The 26,884-nt window shown below is 40.9% G+C and overlaps 1 protein-coding gene across 1 annotated transcript in view; it reads left to right on the forward strand.

The window, feature by feature from the left end:
• The first annotated feature begins 313 nt into the window (after positions 1–313).
• Positions 314–26,884, forward strand: part of Eif3e (eukaryotic translation initiation factor 3 subunit E) — a 32,310-nt gene continuing 5,739 nt past the window's right edge. The window contains exons 1-10 of the mRNA XM_027431449.2: positions 314–471; positions 5,455–5,569; positions 7,370–7,487; positions 10,300–10,342; positions 11,540–11,644; positions 16,816–16,941; positions 17,516–17,640; positions 20,996–21,122; positions 21,811–21,912; positions 23,346–23,455. Coding sequence (XP_027287250.1) covers positions 382–471; positions 5,455–5,569; positions 7,370–7,487; positions 10,300–10,342; positions 11,540–11,644; positions 16,816–16,941; positions 17,516–17,640; positions 20,996–21,122; positions 21,811–21,912; positions 23,346–23,455 — 1,061 coding nt within the window. The 5' untranslated portion in view covers positions 314–381. The remainder of the gene's footprint in view (positions 472–5,454; positions 5,570–7,369; positions 7,488–10,299; positions 10,343–11,539; positions 11,645–16,815; positions 16,942–17,515; positions 17,641–20,995; positions 21,123–21,810; positions 21,913–23,345; positions 23,456–26,884) is intronic.

The following is a 26,884-nucleotide window of genomic DNA, read 5'->3' on the forward strand; positions in this document are numbered from 1 at the left end:
GAAGGAAAGAAGAGAAAAGAGAAAACAAAAGAGAAGGAAAGAAAAGAAAAGAGGAGAAAAGAAAAGAGAAGAAAAGAAAAGTGAAGAGGAGAAAAGAAAAGAGAAGAAAAGAAAAGAAAAGAAAAGAAAAGAAAAGAAAAGAAAAGAAAAATCCACCAAGAACTCAATGGTGCAGCAGGAGGGTGAGCGCTCCAGACTTTGCAAGCCGCTGACGTTCTGCTCAAGGCTTGAGCCCCGCCCAGAAGGCGTGGCTGGAGCGGGAGGGCGGGGCGGGACGGCGGCGCGCAGGCGCGGCCGGGGCCACGGCACATGCGCAGTGCGATCTCCGTCCGTCTTCCGCCCGGGTCCGGATCGCGCTCGCGCTCGGCGGCGCCCGGCAAGATGGCCGAGTACGACCTGACCACCCGCATCGCGCACTTCCTGGACCGCCACCTGGTCTTCCCGCTGCTCGAGTTCCTCTCGGTGAAGGAGGTGAGGCCGGGGGCGGGCGGGGGGCCGGGGGCGCCGCGGGAGCCGCGCAGGAGGCGGCGGGGACGGCGCACGTGCGAGCCGGAAGCCGGCCTGGGCCCGGGCCGGGGTGGAGGCTCGCCCGCTCGTCCGCTCGCTCGCTCGCCCGCTCGTTCGCAGCGCTCCCGGGGCCGCAGGGCGCTGGCTTGGGGCTCGGCGGGCGGGCCGGGGGACCGAGGTGACAGCCGGCGGGGCTCCGGGGACGCCCGGGCCGCGGTGGAGCCTGCGGGGCCCGCCGCGCCCCTGCTCGTCCAGGCCGGTGCGCTCGCCCCGGGAGCGGCGTTGCCTCGGCTGGGGTTTGGGGATCCGCTGTGTGCACGCTTTAAAAAAAAAAGAAATAAATGAAGTAGTGTCGGGCAGTGTCGTTTCCGTGGAGTCGTGGGCTCCACGGAATTGATTGATTTACTTATTTATTTATTTTCATTTATTATTATTTTTTTAACGTCACGTGATGGAGGCGTTCGTGCTCACCCAAGTATGCAGTTCTGCTGGGAGTTCATCATCTTGATGCATTGTTCCAGGCTTTAGGACTCCGGGGGTGCTGGAAAGAAATGCTGGGTTAGCAAGCTTTATGACAGACTGTGAAGATGCCCCGTGGAAGGCCTCACCCTCCCTGGAGGGCAGGGGAGGGAGAGGGAACTGGGATTGACACGTAAAAGAAGCTTGCTTCTAATTTAAATGAAAAATATATGAAAAATAAAAGAAGCTTGCCTTTAAATAGAAAAATATGTGAAAAATAAAAGAAATGTTAGGTTTAGCTATATTGACTTTATGAGGAAATTGATGCATTTTGCTAACTAAAGCGAGGAAAGCTACGGCTATAAGGTAAGGCTTGGATTTTTGTCCAGAAAAAAGTAGATGGATTCTGTTTCTGGACACGGGACTGGAGATTGGGGGACAAGTGGTTTGGTGTTCAGCAGCAATCTTTTTTTTTATTTGAAAGTCTGATAAAACTTTTGATGGCATTTATAAGCTTCCAGATGGTTTATATGGCATGTGTCATCTTTTTTTTTCTTATTTTGGTTTTTCGAGACAGGGTTTCTCTGTGTAGCTTTGGAGCCTATCCTGGCACTCGCTCTGGAGACCAGGCTGGCCTCGAACTCACAGAGATCCACCTGCCTCTGCCTCCCGAGTGCTGGGATTAAAGGCGTGCGCCACCAACGCCCGGCTTGTTTCATCTTTATATTCTAAGGAATTTTGCAACTATGTGTAGACTACTCTAAAACTGCTGGTAAGAGGCAGCAGCAAAGTTCAGTGCTGAAAAATGTCTTAACAGGTGAAACTTGAGCTTGATAGCTTTATTTATTTATTTATTTTTGCTTTGAAGTTTTGTAGTCTGTAGACTAGAGATTAAATAAAAAGTTGTGTGTGAGTGTGTTTTGTTTTCTGGGTAAATGGGAGTCCTTTGGCAAAGGTACTCGAGAAATAGATACTGAAATCCCTCACTTTTTTTTAATGTAGCAGAGATAATTTTGAAACTGCCCGAACTTCATATTTTTTGTGTGTTCTTTATGCATTCATATTTTTGAGGCAGACAGGGAGAGCTGTAAGTGTAGGTTTGTTTATTGGTAAGGCAAGGCTATAACTGAGACTCAGTGGAAACTGACTTCTGTGAGGATGTAGTTAAATTAAAATGGCCTTAGTTCATCAAGAGGAAGGCAGATATTGGAGTGTCTACTTAGCAGTTACTAAATATTGGAACTTGGAATTGTGAAAAATCCAACCCAAAACTATGACATCTCACCATTGAGAAACTTAACTTTTGTCTGTAAGTTAAAGTGGTACATATTGCACAAGTATTGGCCAAGGGCTGTTAAAATTAATTTTTTTTCTGTGACCTTCAGTGGACCGAGAGGACTTTGAGGATGTGCTTTGTGCCTTGAACAAGAGGACAGAGTCAGGGTTAGTGATATGTGTCTGTATTGACACAGATAGGCTCCAGAAGAGAAAATCTTGTGTTCTCAGCACATGAAAGAGTTCTGCATAAAGGCTTTGATAGTCATTGAACAATTAGTTAAATGTGCTTTGCATCACACTGTTTGGTCTTAGGTGTAGTGTCAGGACAGATGTTTCCAGGGCCAGAACCCTGGGCTCTGCATTTGGACATGGGTTAGGATCCTTGCCCTGTCTTAATTCCTCTGCACTTCAGGTATTTTTTTTAAGCTGCTTCTCATTTATCACACCTCTCAATGTAAGCACCTTTCACAGGATGGGTTTATTGACCTGTTTTGGTTTCTGTTTTTCTTTTGAAGTTGGATCTTGCTGGGTGACCCAGGATGGTCTTGAACTCCTTACCTGCCTGTCAGTTTCCCAAGGGCTGGATTTACAAGACTATACACCAAGCCCGAATTTTATACATAGGTGTGAGTGTGTGTGTACATACATACATGAACACACGCACGCATGTATATGAAATTCAGCATCAGGCATGTATGTTTGCTTAGGGCTAGGGTCTGAACCCAATCTCTTAGTGTGACAGGCAAGCTGACCACTGTGATCCATAGTCCAAGTTCTGTTTTTAGAAGCTGGGTTTCCCTGTGTAGCCCAGGCTGACCTAGACTCCAACTCTGTTTCTTCTCCTGAGAGCTGGGACCATGAGTGCATACCAGTACCCCTGGCTTTGTCAATAGATTTCTATGTCATCTTTCTGACGACACCAATCGTTGATTTTCAGTGCTGGTGGCTAATTTGTTGTGTTGTATCTGTTTATTCATTTATTATAACATGGAACAGCTTGTGTGCTATGAACATTCTTAGAAATAAACTTAAATAGATGTGCTTTTGTTTTAGGTGTTTCACAGAGTCTGTGACTTCAGGAGATAAAAGTGTGAAGTGCTTGTATTCTTGCCAATAGGGTGTGAATATTTTAGCCAGGCTGCCTTGCCATTATTAGCACTGATACTGTTAGGTTTTCTGTTTTGTCTGTTTTTTTTGTTTGTTTGCTTGCTTTTGAATTAGAAACAAGATTGTTTTACATCTCAATCCCTCTCCCTCCCCTCCTCCCCTACCACCCCCCACCCCCAACTACAAACCTACCTATCACATATCCTTTCTGCTCCTCAGGGAGGATGAGGCCTTCCATGGGGGGGGTCATCAGAGTCTGTAATATCCTTTGGGACAGGGCCTAGGCCCACCCCCGTGTGTCTTGGCTCAGGGAGTATTCCTCTATGTGGACTGGGCTCCCAAAGTCCACACCTATGCTAGGGATAAGTACTGAACTACTACAGGAGGTCCCATAGAATTCTGAGGTTTCCTCTCTGAAACCCATGTTCCTGGGGTCTGGATCAGTCAGTCCCATGCTGGTTTCCCAGCTATCAGTCTGGGGACCAAGAGCTCCCCGTTGTTCAGGTCACCTGTTTCTGTGGGTTTCACCAGCCTGGTCTGGACCCCTTTGCTCTTCACTCGTCCTTCTCTGCATCTGGATTCCAGTTCAGTTCAGTGATTAGTTGTGGGTGTCTGCTTCTACTTCCACCAGCTGCTGGATGAAGGCTATAGGATGGCATCTAAGTCAGTCATCAATCTCATTATCAGGGAAGGGCATTTAAGGTAGCCTCTCCTCTGTTGCTTAGATTGTTAGCTGGTGTCATCTTTGTAGCTCTCCAGACATTTCCCTGGTGCCTGATTTCTCTGTAAACCTAAAATGTCTCCCTCTATTATGGTATCTCCATTCTTGTTTTCTTCTATTCTTCCCCCGACTCGACCTTTTTCTTTGTTTTTATCGTAGTTTTTATATGCACTTCCTTCCCTTCCAATTAATGAAGTTGAGATCTTCTCATGTGGCTCGTGTCCTTGTATCTCCTTAAGTGACGGTTAAGATGTTCTAGCCATTGCCCTTGCTCTTGGATTATCTGTCATTTCTTCTTTTGTTAGTGGAGTTTCATATGTAATGTGGCACATTCACTTTGGATTCTGTGGTACACTGTTGTGGACTCTTCCTAGACTCAAAACATAAGTCTAAATATCTCTCCGAGGTGGCTGAGTATCTCAGATTTCTTACATGTTCTCAGTGGCCTTTATATTTATGTGAGTCTGTATTATGTGTTTATTCCCTGTGAGTTAATACAATGTTTCCCAAGCACTCTGCAAATCAAAAACCTGGTATAAGGCGGACTTAGAAAATTGGTGGTGGTTTAATTTTAGAGGTACAGGTGGAGAAGCACATGAATGATCGCAGCTATTAAAAGAGAAAAATGTAAAGGTGTGGCCACATCAAGGAGAGGTGCGAGGCTTGTGGGCGCAAAGGGAAGCTAGAATCTAAAATGTTTAAGAGCCTGTTCCTAGTTACCTGGGTGTGGAGGAGGCAGGGATACTTGCTTTGCAGAGGAGAAGGTATAAGTACTCTTGTATATTGCATAACTTCTTCAGAAAGCATAAAAGGTTGCTTGATAAAACAATCATTGATCGGGAGTAATTGAGAATGACATTCCTTTTCAAATCTTTGGGTAGGTAATATGTTGTGTAAATTGAGTGCTTACTATATTGGTTGCTTTTCTTTTTACAAAAAATGACTGTGTGTGTGTGTGTGTGTACTGGGAGGCCTTAGGCCTTAGGTACCCTAAGCCAGTGCTCTACTACCGACCTGTATCTCTAGCCCTGTGATGCTTTTCTAAAAACTAGGCAGTGGAGGTAAGGGGGGAAACTCAGTGGATTGGCTGCCATAACACACACCTCTAGGTCAAAGGTCAGGGGACAGATAACTCTGAAGTCAACTTTTCCTCATCTGTATGTAATTTTCAGGGATTGAATGCTGCTCTCCTGACTTGCTTATCACCAGCCCCCCAAGATATGCTGAACCAACTCAGCAGCCCTTACACAGACACACAGACACACACACACACACACACACACACACACACACACACCTTTTAAATAGTGTTTCCTGAAGTATGTTTCTCAATAAACAGAAGGACTTAAATATACTGGTTAAAAGTAGTTTTTCTCTTACAGATATATAATGAAAAAGAATTATTACAAGGAAAATTGGATCTTCTTAGTGATACCAACATGGTGGACTTCGCTATGGACGTCTACAAAAACCTTTATTCGGATGACATCCCTCATGGTAAGTTTTATGGTTAGAAATAAAGCACATCATGTAGCTAAAGTGTATGTAAAGTTTTATGATATATGACAGCTGTAGCTAAAGTCAGCTGTCCTTACAGCCATTGGGTGAAAACATGTAGACAGGTTGCAAGATGTGTTTTCTCCTAGTGAAAGATGCGAGTCTACTTTAAACATAGTGATCTAACAGTTGAGACCATAGTGTGCGTCGTGGTACTTACGCCACAGGCTGACAGCCTACAGTTTTCTGAGAATGCTGCAGTTCTGTATATCCGCACATCATCAGCTTACCTGGGGGGAATTCCTTCAGAATGCAGATTTTGGTCCATGACCCAGACCTATTTGATCAGAAACTCCTGAGGCCCTGTAGTGGTGTTGGAGAGCTACGAGGAGAATACTGTAGACAGTTCTTAAGGAAGAAAGAACAGAAAAATGGTTCCTTAAATACCGGAAATACGGGCTGGGCTTGGTGTCTGATCCCAGCAGCATAGGGCCTAGAGGCACAGGCAGGTGAGTCTCTGAACTTGAAGACACCCTGATCTACACAGCAAGTTCTAAGCCTGCCAGAGCTCTGCCTCAAAAAAAAAAAAAAAAAGAAAAAGAAAGAAAAGAAAGAAAGAAAGAAAGAAAGAAAGAAAGAAAGCATAGGAAATACTATTGCTCCTGCCCCCTCTTCTGTACGTGTAAGGAATTCTGGACAGCAAAGAGCTCTTGTTTAAAATTGCTGTTTTTCAGATTTTGATAGCAGGTTCTCATTTTTTTTTTTTTTTTGTGCATGAACTTGGTAGCTGTTTTGCTTTTGGTTTTGAATGTGTCTTGAGCAGAGGTTTATAGAGAAATGCTGGGGGGGGGGCAGTGAGTTCATGTTGGGCCAGACAGGTGGCTCCTATGGGAAAGCATTTGCTGCAAATGCCCCCTGACCTCAGTTTGCTCCCCAGAACCCACAATAAGAGAACCAACCCTGCACTCACACCGATAATCCCCATCATTCATACTGAAAATAATTATAAATAAAGTAAAATTTGGAATAAAACAAGTATCCGGGTGTGGAGAAGAAAACACTGCTGTAGGAAGAGCACTATAGAATGAAGACATTGTTAAAGTCAATATAACTTTCTTTAGTTTATAGGCAGTAACTATTTAAATTTAGTTCGTGATGGGAGTGAAGGGTCTTTTTTTAAATTTTATGTGTATGATGTTTGACTGCTTGTATGTTGGTACACCATGTGTGTGCCTGGTATCCCAGAAGATCTAAAGAGAGCTTCACGTCCCCTGTGACTGTACTAAGAGATGGTTGTGAGCTGCCATGTGGCTGCTGGGGATCAAACTGAGATCCTCTGCAAGAGGAACGAGTGCTCTTACCCGCAGAGCTGTGTCTCCAGCCCCGAGATTGTCCTCTTTATCACAGCTTCCTAAGTGTCGAGAAGTACAAACGCATGCCACCACAACTCTAATGACTGCTAGTCTCTGAGAATTAATCTGAGATGCAGGTTATGTGTGAGTTTTCTCTTTATTCTGGGGATAGTATAGTAAACGGGATCTGTAAAGTTAGGGTTGTGGAATTACAGCTTGTTGATATTAAAAAAGATTCTTGACTAGATTAAATTCCATTCCACCTAGTAATAACATGTAAAGCCATTAGTGTGTTGCCTTTGTTCTAGCGTGAAGGTGTTGAGTTGGTGGTTCCTGGCGTGTGAATGAAGGGATAACTAAGTGTGTGGTTGGAATTAAGAGAAACTAATTTCTCTAGACAGTCTCGTGGAGTGGTGGGTAACGTTCTCTTACTCGTGTTTCTCACTAGCTTTGAGAGAAAAAAGAACCACAGTTGTTGCACAACTGAAACAGCTCCAGGCAGAAACGGAACCAATTGTGAAGATGTTTGAAGACCCAGAAACTACAAGGCAGATGCAGTCAACCAGGTAATCTGTGAACTTGAATCCTAGAAGTTCTCTTCCTGGATTCATATACAGGTGAAACTAGGTCCCTGTAGTAAAAGTTCACGATCTAAGTGAGTGCCTTGTTTGTTTGTTTCCATTTGTCTTTTGTTTTGTTTTGTTTTGTTTTGTTTTTCGAGACAGGGTTTCTCTGTGTAGCTTTGGAGCCTATCCTGGCACTCGCTCTGGAGACCAGGCTGGCCTCGAACTCACAGAGATCCGCCTGCCTCTGCCTCCCGAGTGCTGGGATTAAAGGCGTGTGCCACCAACGCCCGGCTTCATTTGTCTTTATTTTTTAAGGGGCGGGTATTTCATAACAATAAGTGTTAATTGTAACTTATTTTCTTGTGTGTACAGTGCTTTGTCTGCAAGTGTGTGTGTGTGAGTATATGCCTAGTGTGCTTGGGGGTGGGTCCGAAGAGGGGTAAGACCCCTGGGAACTGGAGGGAAGGTGGTTGTGAGCCCCCAGTAGACTGGGAATTGAGCACAGGTCCTCTGCGAGAGCAATAGGTGCCCTTAGCAGCCGAGCCACTTCTCCAGCCCCAATACTAAATTTTTTAAAGAAACTTTTTAAACCAGTTGTTGATGCCTTAGCGTGCCCTGACAGTTGAGTGTGCCCTGGCCCTTCTTAGGGGGCATTTGGTACTGTCTGGAGACTTTGAGCCTCACACTGGAGGGCAAGTGTAGAGGTCAGGATGCTAAGCTTGTTGTGCTCAGGACCTGCCTTTCCCGAACTCCTTCCTAGAGTCAGCCAGCTCAGTGTTAGGGAGAAAGCCCTGCTCCTGCTGGGGGCCTAGAGTGCTTGGGTTGCTTTCTGAGGGAGAACCCTGAGCTCACTTAGCACTTACACTCTCTTACATCTTTCAGTGTCTGTACTCATCCCAGCTAAGATTATTTATTTCTAATTTTCTTTCTGCTAGAAACACTTTCTTGTCTGCTTTCCAAATGAGGCATGTTGCCTTAACCTTGCTTAACACTTTGAAGCCTTTGGAGTTATTACAAGTATTTCAAAGTAAAATGTACTAAACCTGAACGTTATTGCTGTAATATGTCTTAGCTACCAGTGCATTCACTTGAGAAATTCTTAGTGACTTTGCCGTGCTGTTGGATTCTAGAACACATGATCTAACCAAATTTGTAAGTGATTTTGTGTAACCTGATAGTGTTAGAAACCCTGCACACATTACAGTTCTTCTGACATGCTGTAATATGCTGTGTGCCCTGCCTCTTCACACTGCACGCATGTGTGGAGATACTTACAAATGCACAGGTAAAAGCTGTGGTCAAAGAGAAAGCTCCTTTAATGCGCGTGCATCTCCACTGTTAGTTCACTTGTAAGAGTACAAAGTAATTCTAGCTGTTGAGGCCTCACGTCAGTATGCAGGGAGTGAAGGTTGACGTAATCCAGATGTTAGGCGAGAACAGACATTTTAGGATGTACTAGGCATGTGAAGATTGGGAATGGGAACTAGAGAGATGGCTTAAGAGTAAGGAGCATGTCCTGCTGCCGAGGGCCGGGCCTTAGTTTCCAGCCCCAGTTCTGGTGACTCAACTGCGGCGGGTAAGTCCAGCTCCGGGGGCTGTGCCTCTGGCCTCTGTAGGCACCTCCAGACATGTGCCCGATCCGCACACATATAGACACATGTGCACATAATTAAAATAAATATCCAAAGGAAAGATTGGAGACAATGAAATGAAGAGTAGAACTCGTGTGTAATGTGTTCACCACAGAGTAGACAGACAGTGCCTTCCATAATGGAATGGGCACTGCTGATCAGTTGTTAACTTGGCACAAGCTTGACTCATCTGGGAAAGGGAACTTCAGTTGAGGAATCGCCTCCATCAGATTGGCCTGTAGCCATATTTGTGGGGCATTTTCTAGATTAGTGATTTTTCTGGGGGTGGGGCGGGGCAGTGTTACCCCTGGGCAGGTTCTCCTGAGTTGTAAAAGAAAGCAAACTGAGCAAGCCAGTTGGGCCTCTAGGTTGCTGCCTTGAATTCCTGCCCTGACTCTCTCCTCTGTGACGGGTTGGGAAGTTTAAGCCAGGTGAACCCTTTCCTCCACGGGCTGCGTTGCTTCAGCATGTGTCATCACAGCGCTGGAAAAGTAGTAGACTAAGGCAGGAACTTAGCTGAGAGCAAACGAAGGACTCAACTGTTAGAAATTTGTCATCTAATAGACTTAATAATGGTATTTTTCTATCAGTCTCATTAAGTCTTTGTTGATCATATAGTGTTTTTCTTGTACTCGATCAGAAAGTGAGCCAGAGGACAGTGAAAGTTGGAATTTTGTACACTTGGTATTCAGTAATTTAATGCTGTCAAGAACTCCCAAAGTGTGCCACAGGCCACAGCACATTCCCACACGTGGTGAAGCCCGAGAAAACACTTTTGTTTTGAAGATGTGAAGATAAGCGTTGACTTTTGATTCGTTCTTGAGTGGGCTCCCTGTTACACTCGTCTTTTACTGGTCTGTCTGGATCTGCAGTTAATGCAGAACTAATTGAAGAAAGGTTAGGTTGGGCTATTTAGCAGCGTGATATGACTAATAATTGTGGAAGTTTGTGACATAGGTACCATCCAAATTTGATCTTCAGTCAGAGCTTAAGAAATCTGAAAGTAAAATTTAAGTTTGTGTTTATTCTTATATCAACATTTGACATGGACTATTGTGTTTCTGTTTAAGTATTAAGAGGTTTAAAGTGACTTGTTAGATGATAACTTAGAAGTTAGAGCTGCACATTTTGTGTTCTGCAGACTATAAACCATAATAATGCTCACTTTTTCCTATATTAAGGGATGGTCGGATGTTATTTGACTACCTAGCAGACAAGCATGGGGTAAGTATATTTTTTAAATATTAAAAAAATGGTCATTTTTTTAAAAAAGGTCTTTAGAGATTAATGCTGTACACAAATTCATAGTTTGCCATAAGAATATAATACTTATATTAATTTAATAAATAACAATTGGTATGTTTTTAATAGTTTTGTAAGCATTGGTGATGATGGGAAATTTTTGTTTATAATCCTCTTGATAACATCCTCTCAGTGTTTGCCTTATGTGGCTCATCATATAATAGTAACTCTTTATTTTCTCTCTTCCTGCCTGAGGCAGGGTCTTGCTATGTAGGCCAGACTATCCCCAAATTTCGTTGAGCCTCCTGCTTCTGTTTTCTGGGTCTAGGATTACTTGCACTTGCCACCGTGTTGAACTCGGGATTCTTTTTCTGAGTAGCTTTAAGAGTAAAGACTGAACTAGAGTTGAATTAAAAATGCTTTCTTTGCATAGTAGGAGAGCATTGTGACTGCCTTAGAGAGTGCAGTAGCTCTTGACATTTTCATGATCTTCATTCACAAACTCACATGTTAATCTTACTGTTCTTACTGATGTCTTTGGTTTCTCTTCCGTTAGCCTGAGGAATGACTGTTGTTTGTTTGCTTTGTTGTTTTCAAGACACGGTTTCTCTGTGTACCTCTGGCTGTCCTGGAGCCCATGCTGTAGACCAGGCTGACCTTGAACTCAGAGATCTGCCTGCCTCTGCCTCCAAAATGCTGGGATTAAAGGCATGCGCTATCATGCCCTAGAATGCACTTGTATAAATTATAATTATTATGTTAGATTACTGATCACCACATTATACTCTGTGGTTTGCTATAGAATATTTAGTAGTTTGTTGTTGTTTTAGTCTTAACTCTTTGATTTCTTCAGTTTTATTTTGTTATTATTACTGATGCTAAAAGTTCGTGTAAATTTGAGGCAACTTTCAGAAGAGAATTTTATTGCATGTGTTACTTGTGTTGGAGGTAGGTGACCATGTGCTGGCCCAGTAGTTGACTAGCTTAGGCAACTTAGTAGACTTGCACTAGATTTTGACAATTTCATGCATGCATACATACATACATACATACATACATACATACATACATACATACATACAATCTCTGACTAGGGTTTATTGGTAGCGATTGTTCATCTAAAAGAGTTAAATGAATGGAATTTTAAAACTTAACTATGGAACCTTTTTCTCCCCCCAGTTTAGGCAAGAGTATTTAGATACACTGTACAGATACGCAAAATTCCAGTATGAGTGTGGGAATTACTCTGGAGCCGCAGAGTATCTTTATTTCTTCAGGGTTTTGGTAAGTACCTCTTAAGTTTTTCTTTCCCCTTTACCCTTTGCTTCCAGAACTTTTCCTGGTTCCTCAAAAGAAAAAAAGAAAAAAAAAATCAATCTGCCTGTTACATTTTAAGATAGTCATTGGCAGAGGAGAAACACAGTTTAAGTTAAAAACAAAAGAATGAAAGAAAATGAAAAGATCCTTCACAACAAAAACCAAAGAGAAAAGCTTATTAGTGCCTCGGATTTGGAGGTTGGAGGGAGGGCAGGCTGCCGAGATGGATTGGAAGGCAGGCAGGCATTCTTGGAGTACAAACCTGGAGACCCGAGTGTGAGCCCCAGAATCTGTCAGGTGGATAGAGAGAACCACTCTACAGAGTTGTCCTCTGACCCCCACACTGATTCTACGGCAGCCTGCACCCATGAGTGAGCATGCAATAATAATAGATGTGGTTTCAAAGCAAGTGTGCGGGGAGCTTTCATTTGACCTTGAAGTCTAATAATAGGAAACTGTTAACTTAGAGTTGTGTGAATTTTAGTATTAGCAGAATTCCGTCCTGTAGTGGATTTATTATGGTACAATAAGCAGAGTGAATGACACAGGTTTAATAAATGTACCTATCTCTTCCTTGTTCTGAACAACTATAATCTTGTGTTTTTTTAATTTTATACTTTAATATTGACCTAATTTTTATTTACTGGTATTTCCACTGATAGAAAGTAAAGGTTAGTGATTGCTTCATTACTTGGAGGAGGTGTGGAAAAGCTTGGACAGTGTTGCTAAGTGGCCTTGTAGTTTGCTGGGTCACTTCCTAGATTGGGTGCTTTTGCAGAGGGATCCTTGTGTGAAGCCTAATAATAAAACTCATTGCAGTAACAGGTGCTTTCTAAAGGAATCCAAATGCTCCTCTTATCTAACCATTTATCAAGGAAGTTATAATTTGTTACTCACTATGGATTAATGGGCAAGTACCAAAGCCTGTGGTTTCTCAAGTTACACTGGAAATTAGAGAGAGTCCTGCTTAAGACAGGCACTTCTGTCTTCCAATCTTAGATTGCTTTATTTTCTGTGGCTTTCTTTTGTTTTAGCTTCGTATATCACAGAGAACACACTTGGACCATGTGGTCTGTGGTGCCTTCATTGAAATTCAGGTTTCCTGTTTGGGGTGGTTCAAAGGAGGAAGATCATTGTTATTTATCCAATGCCTCCTACACTAAATTGTGCAGGGAAATGTTGATGAGCCGCCTACCCACCATCCTTCCTTCAAGGAAACACATTTTCACTTTCTTTCCAGCTTGATTTAAAGCGTTATGCTTCTTTCTCTCATTGTGTCAATGAGTTCATTTACGGAGAAGCTGTGATTAGCTTGCAAGTGCACTGAAGGTAATCATTGATGTTAAACTTGAAGTGACTTATCAAAAAATTCCATCGCTCTTACCTTGAGTGTTACCAGGGATTTAAGAGAGCAAAAGTTGATTACTCTGAGAATATAAACAGCTTAAGCTAGGATTGTAAAACCAGAAGCCTGGTATGGTTACAGGTACATGAAAAGAGCCGGTTATTCATATCATTTGTTGCTTCTGGGAGTGAATTTTGAGAATGAAGATTTAGTGTCATGTTAGAGTTCCAGCACAGTAAATTTATTGTTGCTGGTCAGTGAGTGAACGTGCCATTTTCCTAAGACATGGAAACTTAAGGTAACCGCTGGAAATCCAGATATTGAAACTCTTCTAGTATATCCACGCTTGAAAGCGGCTTGCTATGAAGAGCCAACTGTAATGACATGGAGTTGAGCCAGCGCGGTGCACAGGAACCTTTTGGGGGTAACAAAACTTGCTGAAGTTACACAAAAAGCTTTTATCCCACCACACACACATTTCAGTCCTATGAGTGTCATGTTTATGGAGCGTGGCTTAGTAATTAGCCTCAAAATTTCTATAATTAATAGGTGTATACTTTATAACTGGGAGATTTAATGCTTTACAAGTTATGACACATTACTCTGTCTTTAAAAACATATATGCCTTTGCATTATTCCTGAGAAATCTTATGTTGGAATTCAAATAATAAAGAGCAGCAAATGGAAATTGCGTTTCTTAGAATTTATGTAGAATTTTCTTGTTTCATTTCATACCATAAAAGAGTCGAACTGGGTAGAAGCTGTTTTCTCGGCATATTGTTACCTAGTGCAAAGGAAGAATAGATGTTAATTATATTTTGTTGATTTACGTACTGTCATTAAAAATCTTAGATTTATTTAAAAGTTAAGTAGTGAAAATAAAGAAGCCTTGCTTTGGATTTGGTGTGACACGTTTTAATTTAGTTATTTCTTTTGCATTAGGCTTTTTTATTTGTAGATTTCTTTTCTGGTGGTTCCTCTTGAATATGGTTAAGGAAACATAAGCTCTGAAAGAGCTATTGTGGCTATGGGCTGAGATTAGAATTTGACTCTCCAAATGACCTATTGTAGGTCAATGTTTTTAAAGTAAAGCTGTGTGACCCCAGATTTATTCTAAAAAGACTTGGTGGCTTTTAGAATATGCTTAATGCACCCTTTGCATGTGAAACTTCTTTGCATTATGCTTCAAAAGTGTGTTAATTAAAATGAGATCAGGAGAGTTAGTAAAAATTTTTTAATGTTTTTGTTTTGAAAGTTTTAGTGAATTCTTAGTAAAGGCTTGTCTTCACTTCGGTGCCTTTTGTTTACCTCTAAAATATGACCATTAAGCAACTACTGAAAGTAAGAATGATTTAAAATACTAGAACCATTTCTTACTGTTTTGTAGTTTTTTGGTTTTGTTTTTTTCTCCTCCTAGTTAGAATTGAAACCGTGTTGACATTAACAGTCAGTGGCATATCCGTCCATTTAAAAGTGCTTTCCATGATGCCCAGGCAGCTTGGGGCGTGGTGACTCACAGCTCTGGCTCTGCTGTGCCTGCTGTCCTGTCAGTTGATGGAGGGTGGGTCAGGTGTGGGCTGGGCTAGGGTGGGTGTATGCACTTGGGTTTGGTACATACATTTGAAAGCTAAAGTAATGTTGTCTGTCCCCTATCACTCCTTGCGTTTTCCCTTTGTGACAGTCTCTAGCTCTACCTAGAACGAGACTGACAGACCCCAGCATATCTCCTCTCCCTGCTGCTGGCACTGTGGTTCTGGGCAGTGGGTGCTAGAATCCTGACATGCACAGCTGGAGCCTACTCACTGAACTATCGCTAGCTCCTTGGTGAAATGTTTTCATCATCGTATAATTGAAGCAATTTTACAGAACTTTATATAAGTTGGTTTTTAAATTCCAATGAATTTGACATGTATTTCCCTTGTCATCAGTTAACATAAAAGATATTTTTGAATTTTCAAAAAAAATTCCATGTGTGAGTGTTTGTCTAAATATCTGTGCATCTTGTGAATGCCTGGTGCCCTCAGAACAAAAAACAAAACAAAAAACGGGGGCATCAGATCTCAAGGAGCTAAAGTTACAGGTGGCTGAGAGCCACAAGGTGGGTCTTGGGACTGGAGCCTGGGGCCTCCATTAGAACAAGTGCCCTTGACCACGGAGCCGTTTCTAACCCAAAGCCTATGTCTGTGTCTTGATTGTAATATACTCAGTTCCTAGGCCTGAACAGTATTAATCTGCTTTGTGTGCCCTCAGAATGGCTTTGTTTCTTTTAAACTTCCATGTGGAATGATCAAATATGTATGTTTGTGTCTGGCTGCTCTTTTTCAGCAAGGTTTTGAGATCACGTTACAGTAGCTATCAGAATTCTTCCTGCTCAGTAGTATTCTACCCTGTGCCCGTCCTTCACCCTGTTCAGCTTTACTCTCTTCATAAACGCGGGGGTTACTTCCAGTTTTTATTCATTAACAAGTGTGCATATTTACATATGGATCGTACTGCAGGTTTGCTTCATGATAAAAATTGGAACAAGTGGCTTCTTGATCATGTTTCAAAATTTAATTTACATATGTTGTTTCTGTTGACTGCTCTGAGAGCTTACTGAATGTTTTCCAGAATATTTGAGAAAACTACTGAAAATGATAATAAAATTACGTCAGAGTGCTATAAATTTTCCACTTTGATAACCTCATGCTTCCTGAGTTCGTAGATTGTATCGTTGTCGTGTTTAAGCTTCGAAGCACCTGAGAGGGCTTCTCTTTCGTCCCTGTGTTGTGGCTGTGGAGACTGAAGCACCCGGGGCTCTGCTGTTTGTGGTAGCTGCGGCAGAGCTGAGCACATGGCAGGCTTTCTGATGACACTAGATAGTTGTATTTAATTCATGGTACCCGTTATTTCTGTTGTGTAAAAGCTGTGGAGAAATGTGAATTCAGAGTTTCCTCTTGGGGTGCAGGAATATGTTATTTCTCCTCAGGAGCCTCCCTTGCTGTTGCTGTTTTACCGGATAAGTTCGTACTCACTTTATGGGTTCCCATTGCTGTGTTGTAAGGGAATATTGTGTTAGCAGTTTTTATCAGTAGTTTGGTGCTTATTTGCAGCCTCAGTAACTTATAAACCAGTAGGCATGCATTTTACACTTTCTTTTCTGTCATATTTTGAATTATTTGCTTTTGTTTTGTTTTTGTTTTTTCGACACAGAATTTCTCAGTAGCTATGGACCCTGACCTAGAACTCGCTCTGTAGACCAGGCTGGCCTCGAACTCACAGAGATCTGCCTGCCTCTGTTTGCCGAGTCCTGGGATTAAAGGCGTGCGCCAACACCCCTGGCTATTATTTGCTTTCTTGAGTCGTGGTCTAGGCTGGCCTCAAACATGTGATCCTCCAGCCTCAGCCTTCCTAGTGCTGGAATAGCTTTCTTTGGAAATGTTTTTAGTATGTGTTTATCATATTGTGATTTCTCATACCTTCTGTTTACTGGTATTGGCTTCCTTTGAGTCTGATATAGTTTGTAAAGTAATCGCAGGTGTCTGAAATTTGATTGCATATGTATTATCTGAATTAGGTTACGGTAAAGTAATGTTCCTGTTTTCTGGCTTAAAATCACCCCTTACTTTTCAACAAAGACCTGATAATAATAGCAGTTTACTGTTGTGCTTCAATAAGGCCTTGGAAATAAGTGGTTTGAGATAGAGGTGTGTGCTTAGATATGTCTTTAGGTGGGGCGGATGGATGTGTTATATATAAAATGTGAGTTGGTTCTTGCTGCACAGTATTGAGACTATAACTGATTGTTCAATAGGTTCCAGCAACAGATAGAAATGCACTAAGCTCACTCTGGGGAAAACTGGCCTCTGAAATCTTGATGCAGAATTGGGATGCAGCCATGGAAGACCTGACTCGGTTAAAAGAGACCATAGACAACAATGTGAGTCACGTGTTCTGGATTGATTCTGTGAAATTTCTATGTACTTGTCATGTTTTCTGACATGGGACAACACTGTACTCTTAAGGAGAAAAATCCTTCTTTGGGTTTTTTCTTTTGTTTTGTTTTGATTGGACTGAAAAATCACAGTTGATTAGCTGGACTCATTTAACCTTGGAAACTGACACACGTGGTTTGACTGTTCGAAGGATTTAGCCCTTCAGTTCTGCTACAGCTGTTCACCTGTTTTCTATGCCAGTGAAAACGACACTGCTCTTGTGGGTCCTTCCTGCTGTAGAAAGCTGTTGCTGAAGGTGACAGTTTACCCACAGTTAATGTCACCCTCCTATCCACTATTTAAGGACTGGTTCCTCCTGTCCTTGTTTTTACAGTGTCTTCTGAAATGATTCTAACAGGGTAATAATTTGGGAAACATCAAAGATGGTGAGGAAAGATGAGTCAGACCTTGACCATCATGCCTGGCTAGGACAGGCCTTAGAATACAGTCTAGGTCTAGAGATTGGTTATGTTCTTCACATAGTAATATTTCCTGTGTGTGCATTTCTTACTCCTTCAGTCTGTGAGTTCTCCGCTCCAGTCTCTTCAGCAGCGAACATGGCTCATTCATTGGTCTCTGTTTGTGTTTTTCAACCATCCAAAAGGCCGTGATAATATTATTGATCTCTTCCTTTACCAACCACAGTAAGTTACATCACTGTTTAATTGTAGGTTTTGATTGTCTGAAATGTCCTGATATTTCAATTTGTCACTTGCCAGTGTTTTGATTGTGGTGTGTGTATGCACACATGCTTGTTAATTGAAAAGCTCACAAGTAACTCTTGTTTGATAACATGTGTTCTAGGCCCTTCCTTGGGAATTCTTGTTAAAGTATGATCTCTAAACCAACAGTATAGATACCATGTAGACTCAGGGCTCATCTAAAGGATTAAATCAGAATTTGCATTGTTACGGGGGCCTCTGTTACCTTGCTCTACTTCTAGTTCTTACCTCTAGTTCTGTGGGTTACATGTATGTAGCCAACTGAGAAAAAAAAAATACATCTTTACCAAATATATACAGATACTTTATTCTTGTAAGTATCCTCAAATAATACAGCAGTAATTACAAACAGAAAATTTGTATGTTATGTATTATAAGTAATTAGAGATCATTTAAATTATGCAGGAGTATATGCAGACTGTACTCCATAATTTTATAAGGGACTTTGGCATCCATAGATTTTGACATGTAATGACATTTTGGAACCAATCCCCTGTTGATACTGAGGGGTGACTGTATATTCAAGGGTTAGGAATAAGGAAAGACCTCTGCTAATTCCTGGAAAGGAAGGAAGGAGGGGTGGGTGTTACACCCCGGAAGAGTTCTTTTTGTATCAACTTGCCCTGTCCAGCTTTTGGCTTATCTTGAGTCAATAAGAAATGCACGCATTGCTTTGTGAATTTGTGAACTGTACCATTCTTTTGTTGGCCAGAAGTTTGGTTTTCATTTTATTTTTTATTTGCCTTTTTAAAGTTTTCACTATGTTACTGAGATTCTCTATGGGCCGCAAGTTTGCCTAAAACTTGATTATCCTTCAAGTCACAGATGCAGACCACAAATTTACTCTTCCAGATGTAAGGATACATGTATGGATATAAGTACATGGATGAATTTTCTGATTAGTTAGTTGCTTCGTTAGCCAAGTTAGAAAAATCATTTACCAGCAGGGATTGGGTTGTTTTTTTTTGTTTTGTTTTTTGTTTGTTTGTTTTGTTTTAGCAGCCAAAGACACAAACCCCAGAACAAGTGACCTTGTTTGGAACTAGAGTGGCTGCTGAGGAGATGGTTCTGGGCACTTGGTATCACTTGAGCTATAGCTGCCCTTGGGCTCCTGTCGTCTCACACTGCATGACGTGGAGATTCACTTCTGCAGTCCCATTTTCAGTCTGGGATTTCAAAGTCAAAGAGTGCTTTCATGTAGAGTCACAAGTCCCCTTCAGACTCACATTGCCGTTCTAGACCGTCACAGACCTCATTGCAGGCACATATTTCTAAATTCTAAAGTCCCGTATTTCTAACTTCATTCCACTCCACTCAATTGGAAGTGATGAATCGATAATGTAGTCGCATGCAAAGAAGTGGAATCAAGACAGTTTAATTGATTATGTCAGCAATAAAGTGCTCCCATATGCTTGTCAATTGATACCAGTGGTTAAAGTGTCTGAAATGAAAAGGTATTCTTAGACACTACACAGAAGAATTGGGGTTGTAGCTTAGTGGTAGAGCTACGGCTTTGCATAGCTTTTGTAAGACCCTGCATTTGAACCCTGACATTGCAAACTCTCCCCCAAATGACTAAATATTAAATATTTGAAAATCTTACCATAGGCCAGCATAAACCAGTAAACATTTTTAAATGTGTGATAAATTAAAAAAAAAATTTTCTTTTTTTTTTTTTTCAAGATGGTCTCGTTGAGCTTACCCTGCCCTAGAACTTGTTTATTGCCTAAGGGCAGCTTGAACACCTGGTTCTGTGCATCCCACTGCCCAGTGGTGTGCACTGTCATGCCCAGCTCATTTGCAGTCAGTTTTCATAAGCACTTCTGAATTTGAACCCAGTCTTATCCCCAGTGAAGGAATTCCACTTGTCTTATTATTTGTACTTTTAAAACATGAACTCTCAAATGCTCTATCTTGTGTTTTGTCAGTAAACTGTTCTAGAAATTTGACTTCTCTTTAAGTAAGTACCTGTGTACTCCTGGTTCTTCACAACTCTTCTTGTCAGTTTCTGTGAATACCTGTATTCACATTATCGCAAGGTTGTGGCTGACCAGGATGTGAAAACACTGTGTAGTGACAGAAATTAAAAGAAAACCAGTGTAGCCTCATCTGATAAATTTTAGATAAATTTTTAGCATCTTCCACAAATGCTTAACTGAAGAGATCCACTTCAAACCTGATACAAGACAGAATGTCGCACAAACTATTGTTTGACATGGGCATCGCACCAGGCCGCTGGACCCCGGGCCGGGCTTGTGAAGATGCAGTTCTCAGCTGCTACATAGGGTTCTCGGCCTAGAAGCTGGGTTCCTTAGGGTGCTGTTGTTTCACCTCATCTTAATCTGGGGCATTTAGGAGAGGGCAGGTGTTACTAAATTCTAAAGTCCCGAAGGAGTTGATAGGAATCTGTAATGCAGTGATGTATGTGTGTATGTGCACATGCCATAGTCTAGGAGAGCATGGAAGTTAAAATATTAAAAAGCTGCCTGGAAGTTCATCTTCTGAGAAGTTAGAACAATTTCTATGGAGTCAGCTATGTAGAGGGGGCCTGGATCGATTCTTTAGAACTTGAATGTATACCTTTGAGAAATAACTTACAGACAGATAATTCTGAACTCAGCATCATACGTGCCTGAGGAAAGTATTCGGGTACCACACATTGGATCTGTATAAGCAAATTGTTCAGGAGAAATGCAGTGAGTTAGAGGGTTGTCTTCAGTCAATAGTAGCAGGATTTGGTAAATCAGAGCTGAGACCCCATAAACTGAGACCTCAATTTATTCCTGGTTTCCATGATTGCCACTGCTGCAGATGGAATCCAAGCCATAATGGATGTAATAATGTCCTCATTGTTTTACTCTTAGAATCAGCAAAATTATTTAATTTGTGTAAGAGCCCAGTTTCCTCCACTTGCACATACAAAGTTTCACTCTTTTGTTCCATGCAGAGGGAAAGTCATCACTATTTCCAGCTATTGGAGTAAAGTGATAATGTATCTAATAGTGTATCTGTTCCGCAATAGTAGCAACATACTTAGATTCTTCAGTGAGGCTTCCAGCTCACTGGCATTTGGCAATAGTGATGAGATTCCCATCCTGTTAAGTGGATTCTGCTTATTTTATACGTGTCTATTCCCTTGTAATAGTTATTCTTAAATGTTTGTAATATTTGGCTAAACAATGTAGTCAGATGTTTCCTTTAATTCACACTGAATTATATACATTGAAAGTTGTGGGAGTTTAGTGACTATCAAGTAACTGTTGTATTTGGACCTTAGGTACCTTAACGCAATCCAGACAATGTGTCCACATATTCTTCGCTATTTGACCACTGCTGTCATAACAAACAAAGATGTGCGGAAACGCCGGCAAGTTCTGAAAGATCTGGTGAAAGTTATTCAACAGGTAAAACTCAGCACCGTGAAGCACTAAAACGTCAAGTGTACTCTTCTAAAGTCAGACTCTGGGGTCTTAGGTGAAAGCATGTGGCGTGGAAGGGAAGTTAGAAGAGAGCCGAGCCCTGAGCCTTTACTTTGTACATTCCCAGTATTTACATGACATATGTGACATGAGTGAGTGATTGTGCCTTCTTAAGACTCAGCTTGCTGGAGCTCACAGGGGTGGCTGGGAGAGTTGTCACTGCACAGCACAGTGGGGACCTTTTTATAGACTATAGAGCAGCCGTCCATCAGGTGGACAGAGCCACTGCTGGTTGATTTCAAATTGAACTGCTCAGAAAAACAAACACACACAGCCCAAGGAATCTCTTTAACTTAAAAATGCATTGATACAAAGCAGTGATTGTTACAGCAGAGTTATTATATCTTCATAGCTGGAAAAATTCTCCATTGTTCATTGACTAAAGGAGACTATTAGATTTGAAAACTGTTGGAATAATTCTAAGGTGAGAGTTTAGAGACTTTGATTTGGACAATACTACAAATTTACTGTGTTACAGGTACTTTGAGAAGATGACATTGGATTATTGGCTGTGAATTCATGATAAGAGGACTAGGAGATGGGTGTGCTTTATAGGCAGTGTGCTTAACAGTGCTCAGCGAGACCTAACTGGACATTTGACTTGATTTTGCAGGAGTCTTACACATACAAAGACCCAATTACAGAATTTGTTGAATGCTTGTATGTTAACTTTGACTTTGATGGGGCTCAGAAAAAGCTGAGGGAATGTGAATCCGTAAGTATGAATTTTACTAAGCAGCTTACATTCTTCAGTTTCTAGACGTGATAATGAAGTAGCTGAAATAGGAGGAAGCTAAATGGCAGATTATTGGTAGAAGGACGTCGTGTAGTTAGCATTGCCTCCTTTGCTTAGGAAAGTTAAAGCAGCAGCTGTTTTGAATGCATCTTGGTCTCTGTGAATCTTTGTTTTTCTCATCTGGTTCACGAGTCCATATGTATCACAGCTTTAACTCTTATGTTTGGAGTTACTTTTAGAATTTTTAAGTGATTGTATTGAACACTTCCTAAAATACTCAACCATTGTAGTTATGAATTTTATACTTAATCTTTTCTATTGTTTTTGGTTGACAATAAAGTTATTTCAGAGACAGTCTGGAACTTGATACATAGACCAAACTGTCAGGGGACTCAGAGATCCATCCACCTGCCTCTGCCTCCCAAGTGTTGGCATTAAAGGCCTGCACCATCACCCTGCTGCTGTTTTGTGTGTGTTTTGTTTCATTTTCTGAGAGCTTTCCCTTTGTAATGTTGTGGGCAGGCATGGGGAAGACAGAAGACAACTTGGTGGGTGGGGTCTGTTTTGTCATTTCCGCATTGCCTGGTTCCAGGGTTCTAACATGGCTCTTAGGCGTACATGCCGTGCCTCACCCGCTGAGCCATCTCCAGGACTTTGCCACATCTAGTTACTTAAGTGATTAGTTCATATTCACAACATATTTTAGGGTTGAGTGAGATTGGGTGAATACACAGTTTGCTATCTATCTTAAGCTGGCCTTAGGCCCTTGATCTTTGTCCCTTAGTTTGTTGAGTGCTGGGCTTGTAGGTGTTCAACACCATGCTCATCTAGTTTCATCTTTTAAAATCAAATTTTGGGGAAAAGTATCCAATTTAACTAGGATCTTGTTTCTCTAAGGAAAAATGTAAATATATATTGTGGTAGTTTCTGAGTATTAGTCAACATAGAAAACTAAAATCTAGCTTGATAATTTGTATGCTTAGAACTATGTGAAAGTTACACATTGCTGTTGAAATAATCACTTTTAGTTATTACTTACTGTCTTTGAAATAGGAGCCATGCCTTGCACTGTTCTATTTGTCTTGCGTTGCAGAAAGTTCATGTCCTTAGTCCGTTCCTTCCTTTAAGTAGCTAGAGCATGTTGGACAAAACAAAGCATGACAGGAAGTTGCTCTGTTATTTCAAATCATCAAGGAGCCACTAAGGCTTCTTGGAGGTTTTCTTCCATCATTCTTTAACTACTTGTTTAAATAATTAAGGACTTGAACATGAGCAATATTCTGGAAAGTGCTATGCTATAGGATTTTTTAGATAGATTATAGTGAATAGAGCAGTAAAGTAGGCAAAGTGAGTCAAGTTTTTAAAAAGAGTTGTCAGTGTCATTAATTTTTAAATATATTTTATGTATATAGGTGCTTGTGAATGACTTCTTCTTGGTGGCTTGTCTTGAGGACTTCATTGAAAATGCCCGTCTCTTCATATTTGAAACTTTTTGTCGTATCCACCAGTGTATCAGCATTAAGTAAGAATACTCAGATTGGATATATATTATCTACCTTTATAGTCTCTGGAAATCGCCATTTATTATAATGTTACATGTAACAAAATTTCAGTTCATTCCATTTTTATTTATCTTTGCTTTTAGAAGAAAAAGAAAATTTGCTACTAACGTGAAATTTTTAATGTTTGAATTTTGAGAACTCTTTAGTCTTTGTGTGGTAGAATATGATTTCTGCAAGTGACAAGTTGAAGGTGTAAACTTTGAGTTACCTTTTTAAAGAGTGACTAGTGTACCGAGATGAGGGGATATTTAAGATGGTTTTCAGCAGTAGGTCAGATGAGTTAGCCCTTAGTAAATGGGAAATTTTGTTGTAAGACCACTACATTTGGTAATAATTTCTGTTAATTAAGTTTGTTTATTTAATTACATATTTGAATTCTCATATAGTAAGCTCCTGTGACATCCTAAAATGTTGAAACATGGAAAGCTTGTGGTGAATTTTAGTTGAAAGTTTCTCTGTTGTGTGAGAAAATAATTGGGAAAATTGTGAAATGAACATGACCTATTAGAAACTAATTTCATATATTAGGCTTTTAAAATTATGAGTGCACTTTGGCCAGAGATGAAGTCAAATATAAAACATAAGAACTTAGTACTTTTAATGTTTGCCTCTGAGGAATTTTGTGTAAACCAAATTTTGTTTCTTAATGCCATTTGTTTTTGGTAGGAGATCTATCCATACTTGCCTAATTTTAGTGGGATGTCCTTGAAGTGGTTGTGTAGAGTTGGTAGTATAGTGTGATCACTGGGCCTTTCTTACTGGGATTAGGACTTTGTTGTAGTTTGCAGACATGCTTTTTAAAATTGGTTTTCTTCCTAGTCTTAGTATACAATTGATGTATGATTAAAAAGGCAGGCCCATCACTTACGGACTGACTGACAGTAGATACCTGAACTATATTGTTTTGAAGATTTGTAGTTTGGGCTTCTCTGTGAGACAGAAATGCTTAGTATTTTGGTATCCATTCATAGTTTTCTCCATTCCCTCATAGGCTGTGTTTGTTGTCTTGTGTTTGGGATTGATTTGTTTTGTTTGCACGTATGTTTGACTAGAACTGCTTTAACTGCTCCTTTGTTTATAGCAAATTTAGTACAAATCTTTGTAGTGAATGTATGTATTCCGAACATTTTATGTCATAAGGCTTCTTTGTATTTTGCTTCTGAGGTATCATGGACAAGGAATTTGTAATAATTCTAGCTCTTTACATTTACAAATTGCTATTTGAGTTTATTATTTTGTTTCTTAGAATTGAGTTTACTGTGTTCATGTGTAGCCTGGTGGTAATAACAGACTAGGACTGTCTCTGAATGTTTATGGTTTTATGTGGGTTGCTTGGCTTGCTTTTTTCTACTGCTGGGATCCAACTAGGACCTTGTAATTGTTAGGCAAGCCCTGACCACTGACTGACCTGTGCACAGAGTTTTCCCATTTGTCTGATACACATTGTACTTTTTCTTGGATCACTTTTCTTTTCTGCTAGACTGTAAAGAATCTTAAACTAAATTTCTAGAGGCATTCCAAAGGCCTGGGGTCCTCTAGTCCTCGTGTTGCATTTACTTGAGGTTGTTTAAACTTTTTTTGTGCCAGCCTTAGCAGATTAAAAGTACAAAAAAATGAGCAATTTAAGGAATATGTAGATGTGAATTATTTTTCTTCAAAACAGTAGATGAGTTCAGGCATATTCAGGTTGGTATGATGTTTTCAGATATTAAATGTTTTGAGCTGCAAGAACTCTTAGAAAAATCTGTTAATCTAATACTGCTCAGCTGTAGAAAAGTTTTGTCTTTACAGTAGATGAGTGTCAAAGAACGTAGACGTTCCTGTAGTGGTGGAGGATGTGTTTTATGTCTTCATTGTTCGTCCTGGGGCACTTGCAGCGTGACATGCATTTTTAGTTGTAGAACCAGGGCTTTCAGAGGTCTGCACGGGAGCAGTTTGGCCTTCTGTCACTCGTGTGTATGCTGTTTTGTTACACATTTTTCCTGGCGTTTCTTTGGAACCCCAAGACTGCTAGAAATTTTACTCTGTGCGCCCCTTGTACTTAACTGGAAGCCTTATGGTTTTCTATCATCCAGCTGCTGCCTAGATCACCCTGTGTTATCCGGCTTAGGCTGGAAAGCCTACACTGTACCGTTCTCACTATGAATTGTTTGTTGTGAACAGTTTATATTCTTAGAAATAATCTTTATATAAATTGTTTAGAATACTAGTTGAGCTGAAGAGTAAACATGAGATCCATGTCAGTTTTTAATTATGTATCGCACAATCCTTAGTTGTGTTCACCACACGCAGATGAGATGGATGGCAGGGCTGTCAGCTCTGCCTTGAGGGTCGGCTGTCTCACATCATAGTCAGAACTCAAATACTCAGATCCCGTCACATCTCTTTAGAGGTGATAGGCCAGAATCATTTTTTAGCCATGCAAAATACATCTCCTTTGAGTAATTAAGTGATAGACCAGTGTCTTTTTTTTTTTTTTTTTTTTTTTTTTTTGGTTTTTCGAGACAGGGTTTCTCTGTGTAGCTTTGGAGCCTATCCTGGCGCCCGATCTGGAGACCAGGCTGGCCTCGAACTCACAGAGATCCGCCTGCCTCTGCCTCCCGAGTGCTGGGATTAAAGGCATGCACCACCAACACCTGGTGACCACTGTCTTTAGTATATTGAATTTAGTGAACCTTTTCATGTTTTTAAAGCTATTTTACTGGATCAGAATAGCAGCAGCTGAAAGTAATGTAAAGTATTTATATTAGGATTTTACAGATGCATTAGATCGCTTAATTCAGACTCCAGTGACAGAATCCATGAAAATGATCAACAGAACTAGCCTTTGTCTTTAAACAATGCGCAGAACACAATTTGCAATGTGTTCTCTGATCTAGAGGTATTTTAAAACCCTTACATATCGAAGTCATCTCAAGAAGAAGGTATAAAGCAGCTTCAGTTGAATTGATTTTTCTTGCTTCACCCAAACCTTCTGAATGAAAATGTAACTAACACCTTCTGGGTCAAAGCATAACTAACAATATAGCTTTTCAAAGATCGCAAGTGTTAGCTGGACCCTAGGGGTTGAGAGTGACTTTCCTCAGAGAACTTGAGTATGGAGGAGGAAGCAGATACCAAGTGCACAGGCAGGTTCAGAAGTATGTATGTTGATAGGTGTCCTTACTTTTGCTTTTCTATTGCTGTGTAGACACACCATAACTATGAAAATTTATAAAAGAAAGCATTTAGTTGGGACTTGCTTACATACAGCTTCAGAGGGTGAGTCCATGGCCATCCTGATGGGGAGTGTGGTGCAGGCAGGCATGCGGGCATCGTGCTTGAGCAGTAGCTGGAAGCTTCCATCTTGTCTATAGGCAGGAGGCAGAGAGCCAGGCTGGGACTGGTGT

The sequence above is a fragment of the Cricetulus griseus genome, chromosome 10 (genome assembly GCF_003668045.3).
Source record: "Cricetulus griseus strain 17A/GY chromosome 10, alternate assembly CriGri-PICRH-1.0, whole genome shotgun sequence".
In the NCBI taxonomy this organism is placed as follows: domain Eukaryota; kingdom Metazoa; phylum Chordata; class Mammalia; order Rodentia; family Cricetidae; genus Cricetulus; species Cricetulus griseus.